The sequence below is a fragment of the Nanorana parkeri genome, unplaced genomic scaffold, assembly GCF_000935625.1.
Source record: "Nanorana parkeri isolate BGI_ZX_2015 unplaced genomic scaffold, ASM93562v1 scaffold693, whole genome shotgun sequence".
NCBI classification, from domain to species: Eukaryota; Metazoa; Chordata; class Amphibia; order Anura; family Dicroglossidae; genus Nanorana; species Nanorana parkeri.
The window spans coordinates 506,066-518,353 of NW_017306961.1; the positions used below are offsets into that span (position 1 = coordinate 506,066).

The following is a 12,288-nucleotide window of genomic DNA, read 5'->3' on the forward strand; positions in this document are numbered from 1 at the left end:
TCCACCTGATTACCTTGGGGCCCGCCACGGTCCAAAAAAAAAAAAAACAGAACACAGTTCCATTTTGGCAGACCTGAACTGAATGGACCAGGAGGTAATCGGATGTAAATGAACACTTGTCCGTTTACATCCCACTGCCCATAAACCTAACATGGGTCTGGTTAGTTCAGTTTTTTCCTCCTCTTTTTGTCTCCTATCACAAGATGGAGGAAAAACCTTAACAAACACGTATGTCATAAACGTGACATCTATTCAATACTTCTCTGATCAGCAGGGGATCTGTGCACCAGGGGCCAAAGACGGAATACAATTAAACAAATGGTGTATGAATAGGAGTTGCAATGGTCAAAACAATAATTTGGTCAGAGGGTGGCAGAGGAGGGAGCAGAGTGACAGACAGATGAGCTCATTAGCCTGCTGATTCTCCTTTCACTACTGTGTCACAGGTTGGAGAAAGGACAAGACCTGCAAGTGTCACCTAACTGCAGCAGAAAAATATCAGGCCTCCTGCCTTGCTAGACAGGGCTGTGCTTTTTGGCAGAGATGAGTAAATCTTAGGGCGCAATGGGTAGAAATACAAATACTTTGGCAGATAAAACAGCTCCCTTTTATGTATTTAAAGACTAGTAAAAAAAAAAAAAAAAACCTACTGAACTGCAAGGGTTAACTGCTTGTTTTTGTCTAGGTAACCTGTGAAAAGGACTTTTACTGTCCCGATCCTGCTCCCTCAGGCTCCTACAGCCTCTTCCCTCCTGTGCTCTGGTGGTCAGAGACCAGGTGATGTTATGACATACATAGAAGGATATACGTGTAAGGACGCCGAGGGACAGTTCACAAGGATGGGGAGAGTTGAGTGCTGACCCCTGGGGGAGCAGTGATCAGGTAAGTAAAAGTCTTCTTCACTATAAATGAGCAGTAGACATGTAAGCTGCGGAAAAATTTGATTTGGTTTAGATATTTCGGGATTCGGATCTGAAATTCAATTTGGTTCGGGTTTCGAATTCGGACGAAATTGGAATTTTCATTCGTTTCGGATAAGTTTCCGAATATTCGTTGCGAATACCAAGAAAACCATATACAGATACTGTATTAATACTAAAGCTTATTCTCCAAGACCTGAATGACATTCGGATCCGAATTTCCGAATTGCATTTAGGAGCTCCCAAATGCCATTCGGGTTTGGGAGCCATATACATATATTACTAAAGCTTAGGCTCCCAGACCCAAATCACATTTACAAATGCAATTCAGAAATTTGGCCACCAATGCCATTTGGGACTAGGAGCCTTAGCTTTAGTATTATATGTATATACTGTATATGGCTCCCATGTTGCCGTAACAAAAATTCGTGTTCAGACCCATTTGGATGCATTAAACAAAAAAACACATCCGATTGGCCAGATAAGTCACATGTCCAATTCCGTTTCGTTTTTGAACAAAATTCGGATGGGATCCGAAATTCGGGAACGGAAATATGGATTTAGACACATTCGGATGCATTGGGATTTGGGAATTCGGGTGTGTTCGAATGTCTGAATTTCTGAAAATTTGTCTGAATTTGGATTCCGAATGAAACAAATTGCACATGTCTAATGAGCAGTTAACTCTTGCAGTGCAGATTTACCTGGTGATAGGCATTAAACTGTGTATTTAGCTGTCTGATCAAAGTGCAATCTGTGGATATCTAAATCTGTATACATCAATTATTAAAAGCAAAACTGCAAACAGATTTAAAGCTTCCCAGAGCTACACAAGACTGTCAAACATTGTTATATAGCATACTAATTTTGCTCAACTTTCCAAGTAAAAAATACTTACGATATTTGGATGTGAAAGGCGTAAAAGTACACCGATTTCTGTCCGTACTATTTTCTTGTCTACCTAAGGGGAATAAAGAGAAATGTAAGTAAACATTGTAATAATCAGTGACAGTAACAATGACAGTCACTTGACTGCCGGTTTGTGACAATATAAGAAGTACACTAAAACAGAATCCCAGTATTACAACAGTACAAAACAGTAGAAACAAGGCTCCAACCTAAAACAGAACTCCAGGCAAAAATCACAAAATAGAAGTGAACAGTCAATTTAAAGATAAAGGGTCTATTTATTAATAGGCCAAGACTTTTCACCCAAAATTCACATATTTTTCAACTAAGCTTCAATAATGAAAATGTGTGAATCTTGGGTTAAAGTTGTGTGAATCCTGTAAAAAACATTGATAAATAACAAAACCAGCTTTTGCTGCTTTCACTAGATGTCTTCAGTCAGCAAACTTTCTCTGAATCCTGGACTCACCCCAGCCTTTGATGGACAATGAAAGCAATGCAATGATGAGCAGGACTGGATTCACCACAAGGCCACCAAGGCCTCGGGCGGCAGGGTGGCACAGCCTCTACTCCAAGGGTCTCAAAGTACTGGCCCGTGAACCGGTACCATTTGGCCCGCAGCTGGCTGTTCAGGTACGCTATACCTAACTTGTGGGAACAGCTACACGGTCTGCATCTCTGGGAAAAGAAAATTTGTCCAGTGGCCCCTGAGTTAATTGAGTTTGAGACCCCTGCTTTACTCCTTGCTTTAACACTGCATGAAAACATCAGCATCTTTTACATGCAGCATTAAAGCCTTTAATCACCGCGAGGTGATAGAGATTTAATTGGATCTTTTTAATAGACTGACAAGCTGTCAGCAAGCATGTGGCTGCCTATTAAATAAATCCATGTGTATTACCTGCAGCTCCACGATGATTAAAGGAGAAATATGAGGTGAGTGATTTTCACTCATCCTCATAGTTAGAACCGACGTGTGACAATGAAACTGGCTGTTTGAAACTGGCGGCGCTCTCAGTATATAGCGAGCTGTAGCCAGGGGCGGACTGGGCCGGGGGGGCAGGGTGGCAATTGCCCCCTGGGCCTCTCCGATGCCGTCACGTACAGCCCCCGTGACCCCCACTGTAGCCGGCATCCGATGCGGCATCTGCGATTGGCGGCCGCTGGGTCCTCGGCTTCTCGGGCGGCTCTCTACACTGCCTGATTAGAGGGCCGCTTCTGCTTGATCTAGACCTCCTCCCTGCCTCACATCACCGGACCATTCACACTAACGTTAAATGGATGGCAAAAGTGGCAGACGGGCAAGGAGAAGGCGGGGGGAAGAGGCAGAGCGGGAGGGAAGCCAAGTTGCTGCACCATGGGCCTCTAGGTTGTACTTGCCCCCTGGGCTAAAAGTTGCCAGTCAGCCCCTGGCTGTAGCTATATATACTGAGCTTTGGGTCATGGGAGGAGGTTAGTATATGTCCTCCCGTGACCCTTAAGAGAACTATGGAATCAAAAGATTACCCCATAGTTCTCTTTTAAAGGCTTTAGCCCTGCATGTAAAAGATGCTGATGTTTCCATTCAGTGTTAAAGCAAGGAGTAAAGGGGCGGCATTTTCGGATAAAAGCTCCTCACTGACAGGCTGTCACAGTGACCATGTGATTGGGAGCCTGTCCTACTGGGACGGGGGAGAAAGCTGGGAGATGGTCAGGCTGTGTCTTCTTCACCCTGGTTATCTGGAAGAGCAAGTGACCTGAGGCAGATGGAGGTTTTCTATCTGATGCTGCACTGTTGTTGTTTTTTTTTCATGCCTTGTAATGGGGATAAGGTGGGTGGTTGTGTGTGCTGCCAGTGCCCATTTACCTGTACATTACTATTGGGCTGTCTGTGTATTGCCACTGGGCAACATGTATATTGCCACAAATGAATGCCACTGGGCTACATGTATATTGCCACAAAAGCATTGTGCTGCAATGCTTTTATGTTGGAGACTTATTTCAGCAGTGCACCATGTACACAACTATTGCTTTTGCAATGCATTATGCACGCTTCTCCTTTCCTTCTCCCAAACTAAATTGCAGGGTCATGAGATTATAAAAGCTTCCAGGAATAAAAGTTTGCAATATGATGCAGCATGTATTACGTAGTATGTGAGGTTCAGCTTCTATGATGTCTTCTGATTTTTTTTTATAAGTGATTAATTTAAAAAATCCCACTTTTGGTATAAAAAACAAGGTTCCATAGGATTTAATAAACTTTATACAGGGTAATATTTAGCTAAATGAGCAATCTAAAAAGAAATGAAATTGACTGAATTCTTTCCTTTATGATGAGAACAACCCTTGTGGTTCCTGATTAGTGCAGCACAAGGAGGTGAATAATACAATCTTTTTGTTGTTTCAAGCTTGCTGTGAGATCAGAATTACAATTGCTCTGGATGGCTTACAAACCAGAGCAAGCAAGAATAATTTGAGAACAAAAGTAAATTTTTTCCTAAGGTACAAATGTTTTTCGTTTCTATTACTAAGAAGCCTCCAGCTGCTTTTCATTTTGCATTTCATGCCATTATTTTACAGTTATCAGAACAGATCTCCAGTTTTTCAGTAGTTGAAATAATAAAGGCAATCTAAAAAAAAAACAAGCTCTTTCTATGTCATTTATTTGATTTACAGATATATACATGCCAATTTGTATAACTCAGAAAAGCCTTAGACACAGCTCATAATCACATAATGTAATTGAAAGGTGTTATGGCGGCCAACTCTTTGAAAGTACAAAAGTATTTAACGATCAGACCTTACTAATCCATCCTTTCGGCCGGAGCTCAGAGCTGTCAGAACTCCGGCTGAACGGAGCTAGTGAGTGCCGGAGCTGACAGGACTGACTTGTCAGCTGGCTGCGTACCACATAGTACCGGTTCGCAGGCTGGAGCTGGCCTGCAGCCCAGTACTTTGAGACCACTGTTCTAGATAATTGCAGGCTTTTTATTTTTTGCATACTTTATTTCCCCCCCCCCAGTCTTCTGACAGTGGCCATTTTAACTAAGGGCAGGTTACAAGATCTCCCTTTACTTCCTGGAACTCTCGGACATGTGACTAGGACATGTGACCATGCACATAATCTCAGCGTTGGAAAATGCCTTTTCCCTGAGATCTCGTCAGATTACAGATGAGATTTCCCAGAAACGAACTGCTGATGTAACCTTCCCAGGATGCAATGCTTGGCACGATTACATCACTTGTGTCAAAGTGGCGCAGGAAGTGGAAAAAAATAAATTGCAAGTAAAATACAAATATGTTTGCCTAGCTAATGAATGTAAGCTGATTTCATATCAGCATGCAGAGCTGTATGCTAATGTGAATTTTAGTCAAAGGGAGTAAAGGTCCACTTTAAGGCTGCTGAATGGTTGTCAATTAAGAGAACCCAATGCTTTTCTCTGTATGTGGGGATGTTGCTAGATTCCTAAAAGTTGCAGAACACAACTGTGCAGTTAGGTTGAAATGTAGAATACCATAGTAAAAAGTGGTTGGGGCTTTTTCTTGTCCCTTTTCATACACCCTCTCTACCTTCTCTCTCTATTTATTTTTATTTTGCCTTCCTTCCTTCCTTCCTTCCTTCCAACCTACTTACTCTTTCTTGATGCACTTTTCTTCTGATAGATCTCTGATGCCAATGCTGACATGGATGTGAAGCGGAAGAACCTGGATTAAAAAAGGCCAACAAAAGTTGCTTGCAATGCCACAACTTTCACCACACCTTATATTATGCATCAGAAGTAATGCTCCACTTGGTAATGCCATTCATTGATACAAACATTCCTATTTGGGTCAGATGTGGTCTAATATTATCTTTTCTACCGCAGTAAACAAATGACACATACAGCAGTATTTTATAAATATGATGATGACATGACTAATATTAAAAATGTAATGTGTTATAACTGCTTAAAGTTACATTAAAGTCACAACCCCCACCCCCCCCCCCATTTTCAGGAGTCCCTCCAGCGATGATGCCAGTCTCTGATCCAACGCTGACTGATGTGTCTTCTGTAACCCATGGTGTCTATCCGTGTGCACGCTCCCGGCTGCGTGCATTGACTTACACTGTGTCTCTCCTCTTCTCCCGGTCGAAGGTCTCTACTGCGCATGCGCCGCGCCCCATGATCCTTCACAGCCGCTCAAGAATCTTCAGATCTTCGGACGGGAGCAAGCGGCGGAGACACAGGTAAGTAATTACTTATTTGGTAACTTTTTTATATTTTTTAAATGTTTTGCAAATATCTACTGCTTGCTAGCAGTAGACATATGCAAAAAAAATAAAAAATAAGTGTTTAATTCTACTTTAAAAGAAAAAAGGATCTATACATAATTGTTTTCAAACAAGATTCCCACAACTATTTGTATTAATTCCGGAAATTCTGTGAATCCTGGGTGAAAGCTGTGTGAGTCTTCTGGTAAAGCATTTATAAACAGACCCCTAAAAGTGTATAAAACATAGTTTGGCAAAGACTGATGTGTTTGCCTAGAGGACCATTCTTAGGATGACAGCGAAAATTACTGAAAAAGAATTCCAGTTGCTCAATAGAAGACCTGGGCCACACAACCTTTAGCATCACCCTTGCTTGCATGGGAAATATTATATTGTATATTTGTGAATGTTATGAGTAGATATATATGTTCGACATCATGAAAAAAACGATATAAGTTTCCTATTGTCATTTCAAATAAATTATGAGTAGTCTTTTATTTAAAAAAATTGTCAACTTACAGTTTTCTTTAACATTTTGACAGCAAAAGGCTTCGAAGTTCCTTTTTGTCTACATCTGTATACAACCGATGTTGCTCCCCTAGAAGAAAAATGTTTCAACTGTTATTGTTCCACACTGTAGTAGCATGTATTTGCAAAGATAACATTCCAGTGAAGGAGCATTTTATAAGCATGCTGTTCTTATTCACATAAAGGTGATGATTCAAGTTTAGTTTTAAGTGAACGCTTGAGTGCAAGAGTTAGGGCTTGTTCACACCAAGTGCAGAGCAGATGCAGAGCAGAGCAGTTACAGAATGCATCAAAAATGCCTCCAATGTATTCCAATGGTATTTTGGACTTGAGTTCACACCACAGCATTCAGCTCCAGGGCATGTGGAAAAACTGCAGCATGCCCTATTTTTTCCTGCTCTGGAACGCACCAAAACATCCAAACGCATCAAAAACGCATGCAAACACCATGGAACGCACTGCACTACACCTGAAAGCCCATTTTAGGCTAAAAAAATAAATAAAACTGACTGGAACATTGCAAAAACACGGCAAAACGCACAGCATATGCAGAAACTCATGCAGATCTGGTCCGGATTTGGTGTGAACAAGTCCTTACAGTGCAGATCACCAGCTCTGCATCTATATATACAAAGTTATAGAATTTTTTTTATAAAAGGCTAACCATACTTGTTTGCAGTGGGATAAGGCACCTTAGGACATTATAGATGTTTCTATCGGAGATCAGTATAAAGATTTGACTAAGGAGCTTTTCATTACTATGACTAAGTTAGAACATGCCATCATCTTCCTGGACTTAAAGAAAACATAATTACCAGCATGTAAATAGATAATACAGTTCCTGGCTATATAGTTGATGAGAATCTGTCCTAACCGTGTCAGCTGAGAGTTCCAACCACTATTGGAGATGTTATCCTGTGACCCCTATAAACGGTGCTAGTACATGTCACTGTACATGAAGCAGCACATACTGAATCTAATACTGTTCCATGGAGTCTGATGATAATAATGATCCCACAGGTTCCTTTAAAAAGGGACCTCCAACTTCCTGAAAAAGGATGTTTGGGAAGGTGAGCAAATCACTGGATCCACTGGACACAAGCGCAAAACCAGTGTGCCATCAATTATATACATAAGCTGCATGTAAGTCTGTGGACTCTGGAGATCAGGGTAATACAGTATATATATATGTCAGTGGAACTTGCAGTCAGTAGTCTAGAGATCAGGATAAAGAAGTTAAGAGGCATTTACATGGGCCATTCACTTTTTCTGCCAGGAGTTTACATGTTCTCCTTGTGCTTGCGTGGGTTTTCCCCGGGTACTCTGGTTTTCTCTCACACTCCAAAGACATGCTCAAAGACTAATTGTCTCCTGTCTAAATTGGCCCTTGTAAGTATGCATGTGAGATAGGGACAGGTCCAGGGAGTGATGTGAATGTGCAACTATGTAAAGCACTGTGCAAATTGTCGGCGCCATAGAAATACCTGTAATAAATAAATACTGTACATGCAAAAAAGACAATATAATTTCCCTTTCGGTTAAAAAAGGGAAAAGTGCAACCTGGATTACACTATCCAAAAGTCATGTTATTTTTATGCCCACTTGGCACAGACACTCATGTTCCACCCCCTCTGAACTCAAGGTAGGCATCAAGCTAGTTCTCAGTCTGACAACCCACTAGGGACAGGAAAGCTCAGTCTGTGTACCTTGTAAACACGTAAATGTACTTTTTGAAGACTGTGCAGCTGCATTCCATTATTGTGTATGAGTCAAATGGAGTGCAGTGTAGTTATCATTATGCAGGCCTATCTTTGTTCTACTTCCCAAATGCTAGGGCAATCCTAAACAAAAAAATTGTCATCTTACCCTGAAAGTAATTTTGGATGTAATCTTTACATGTTCTGCTGCTTGCTATTATTTTTCATGGCTCTATTTCATATAGTTTTGTAGGTTTTTTCCTTTAGTGGCTATCTGTATATCCAGTGATGTATTAATTATCCCTGCATAGCAACTGCTGATATTACCATTGCTGTACTGCTGCTTTTCAAATAAAGAGATCTTCTGGCACATTTATAAAGCACAGCGATCTGTGTTACATATGTGTTCTCTGCTTAGTTAAACGTCAGGAGAGAAAAGATGCAGGAGGAGGAGGAAATCAGTCATATTATTTGACGGGTCAGGTGATCATCTATGACATGACCTGGTATCTATCTATCTATCTATTGTAGCGCTCACCCCCGAAGGAGCCGCTGAATATTGCAATAGGTTCTCCTACCTGTTGGTTCCAGCGGCCAGTCCCCTTTGATCAGCAACAGCACACCGACACTCACGGACAGAACGGCTCGAGTCTTAGGGTCTTTTTAGGGTATTTATTTGCAACATCAATAGGAGAGAGAGGGTTTAGGATCTGTAGGATGCCATTTGGAAATACTTCTGAGGACAGCTTTCTCCCCTAGCAACCGCTAAGGCCGAAATCACTGCGATCTGGTCCCAGGGACCAATAGTAGTAGTAGTAGTAGTACTGTGAACAGATACCTGGAATAGGGTGTGGGATCTCCCTTGTGGGTCCCAGACGGACGCTCGCACCAGCTCCTCTGCGGTACCCCTCAACAAGCGGACTCCTCCCCGACCCAGCTTCCATCAGGTATTTTCCTCTTTAGGATCTGGAACTTCTGTGCCCTCAGCATCTGCAACTGCCAAGGAGCACTCCAGTTAAATGAGAGTATCTTCTTAGAACAAGGCACCCATCACCTGCCACGTGTATGGGCCCAGCAAAGTATCAGTGTATCCTAGGCCTCTAGGTCCCTCAGCACCTGCCATGTGCTGAGGCCCAGGCCAGTTTCCTGCATCACACACAGTCCTCCTAGGGCGAGGCCCCTAGGGGAAGAGAGCTCTCCACAATGTCCCCAGACCTTTTATCACCTGCCCTCAACCATGCCTCTGAGTCATCCTACTCAGGGATTGGCTAGGGCCAGGTGCATAGTCATAACCTGAGGGTGGATCCTCCCTCACTGTATGCCAAGGCTCCCTTTTCCTCAGCAACAGGAGGAGCAATCGATCCAGCAGACTCAGGGACACCTATAGAATGCAGAGCTCTGTATAATCAGTATCTAGACTGGTTACAGTCCAGGTATCTCTAAATTGAATAGTGACATTTTAGAGGGCGCTACACTATCTATCTATCTATCTATCTATCTATCTATCTATCTATCTATCTATCTATCTATCTATACCCTTATCTTATATATCTCATCTCTTATATTATATTCTCTACAGAGTTATTCAAATAGTGTTCTACAGAAGAAGGCAGGCTCTGCACTGCACACTGTATTTTATCAAAGACATGTAAAATGCAGGAGCAGGATGGAGTAAACAGTGGGGTGTCTTGCAGAGAATGCATAGCCATAGCTACACTGTGTTTAAATTTGCCCATAGTATAGGATGACTGATAAAGAGGAACAGATAAGCAAACTATGTCAGTATGACCGCGCAGGAAAAAGTGTTTATCATTCCCTTTGAAATAAAAAAAGATGATTCCGTAAATGAATTGCTTGAATTCTTACAAAAATGGAGTCATCAGCTATATTTATAAGAATTATTCAGTTGAACCTAGGAAAAGCATTCCTCTGATAATGAATAGAAGGCAAGGCTTTATTTCTAGTCTAAAACTCACCCTTTTGTTGAGGAGGTGAACTTTGTAATGGTCCTCTATGTCTTAGATGCACACATTCATCTCACTCTTTCACTAATTGAACCATTTGCTTAACAATACTAAAGTAATTTCCTTTCTGACATTTAGCAAGTTTCCACCATGAAGAATACGTATGTTCATGTAACTCAAAAGATAAAGATTGGCTGTTTTTATTTTCAACTTTAAATATCTTTGGCTTTGTAGACTAAGGACATCTTTTTTTTATCAACACACCCTGGTGTGGCAATGTGTTAACCTGCATTGTACAAAAAGGCAAGAACATGTATATTTGGTCACTTTATTTTGTAGGAAACACATATTCACTGATACAAAGAGAATAAAATTGATGCAAGTAAACTGACAATAATGTAAGAGGGTCATACAGATTTTATTGCAAAATGTGTGTACAGAAATGAATTGGCATGTTTTAGAGGATTCCTGTACTTGGGTGGAGATGTTGAGTGCTGAAAGACCTGTGTTTCACCAATGGGCAAATTATTTAGGATATGTACGGGTCTATTCACAAAGTAGCCCAAGGATCCAGCCGTAGCTTCGGCTGATCCTTCGGCTCTCTTCAGCCGCTGGAGCCCTTCGGTTCAGTCGAACCGAAGGGCTCCTGTACGGGCTATTCACAGCAAGGGCCAACAGCCAGCCGAAAGTACGATAATCGCCAGGTGTATGGAAGGCGCGCAACCGTTTCTACTGTACGGTCGCACGTCTTTTGTCTTCCGAGCACGCTTGAAACCCTGCCGAAAAGCGTAAGATTTTCGGCGTGTTAGTGGCGTGCTCGGAAGACAAATACTAAACAGGCCGGTGTGCGCAGGCGCACACTGCCCGCTCAGCATTGGAATCATCCGAAGTCCTCCTCTCAGCGGGGAGGGCTTGCGATGATCGCAAGTACGATCTGCCTGTCCAAGATGGGCAGATCGTACGAGATTTTAATTACCTTACCACCATCGCACAACGAAAGTCGTGCAATGGTTGTAAGGTGTATGGCCAGCTTAACACTCTCTCCTAGTTGATACTGAGCAATAGATATTGAAAAAAACCCTACGACTCGAGCCTGTTCTTGCCTACAAGTGTTGGTGTTGCTGGAGCTAAGGAAAAGGGCTAGTGCATAACAAACAGGTAGGAGAACCATAATTCATATCCAGTGGCTCCTTCGGGGTGAGTGCTACACTTACATTAAGTTGAAAAAACTTAGTGTAAAGGTGCCCATACACCTTACGATTATCGTACGATAATCGTATGCGATCGACTTTTCGTACGACAATCGTAACGTGTGAATAGAGTGCCCGACCGATAGTACTGTACAATCGTACGACTTTTGACGGTCAAGCATGTTTGAAAACTTTGGTTGATCGTACGATGTTCGCATGGTTGGTGGCGTTTCCGTCCGTCAAAAGTCGTACGATTAACACTGCGCATGCGCAAACGAAAATAATTGCGGTCAATTACCGCAAGTCGTCCAGGTGTTTTTTTCTAACTACCGCTGATTGAACCTTGCGATAATCGGGGCAGGATGGGGCCGTCGTACGAAAATCGTACGACGGTTCAATCATCGGACGAAAAGTTTCGTCCGATAATTGTAAGGTGTATGGGCACCTTAAGACACCACAGAGCGGACATGTTATTTTATGTAGCATGAGAGCTACTTGCAGGAGATATGTGCAGAGCATAGCATATAGTAGCACAGTAATTCCTCTGAAAGATATACACGCAACATCTTTGGATGTGACGTACCTATACAAAGCCCTGAAGAGGCACTGATGTGATTGTTAAATTGATAGCTATTAATATCCTTTTAGCAATTATATCCGGCCAGTTATCTAAGTGAAACTAATTAGGCTAATTTTGTAGTGATTTCAGATATCAGCTATGGAAATACAAAGTTGCAATGGGAATGCGTGAAGTTACCATTATTTGGAGAACACTGTGAAGCACCTTTTGAGATTGTGTAGTATACAATATTGTATATATAGTAGTGGCCGGTATGATGGTACTGAAGG

General features: G+C 42.0%; 1 protein-coding gene across 1 annotated transcript in view; it reads right to left on the reverse strand.

Moving 5' to 3' along the window:
- CAMK4 (calcium/calmodulin dependent protein kinase IV) overlaps nucleotides 1-12,288 on the reverse strand; it is a 135,295-nt gene that overhangs the window by 59,969 nt on the left and 63,038 nt on the right. Inside the window, exons 2-3 of the mRNA XM_018563768.1 lie at nucleotides 6,580-6,658; nucleotides 1,819-1,881 (exon numbers count right to left, since the gene is read on the reverse strand). Of these exons, the coding sequence (XP_018419270.1) occupies nucleotides 1,819-1,881; nucleotides 6,580-6,658 (142 nt within the window). The remainder of the gene's footprint in view (nucleotides 1-1,818; nucleotides 1,882-6,579; nucleotides 6,659-12,288) is intronic.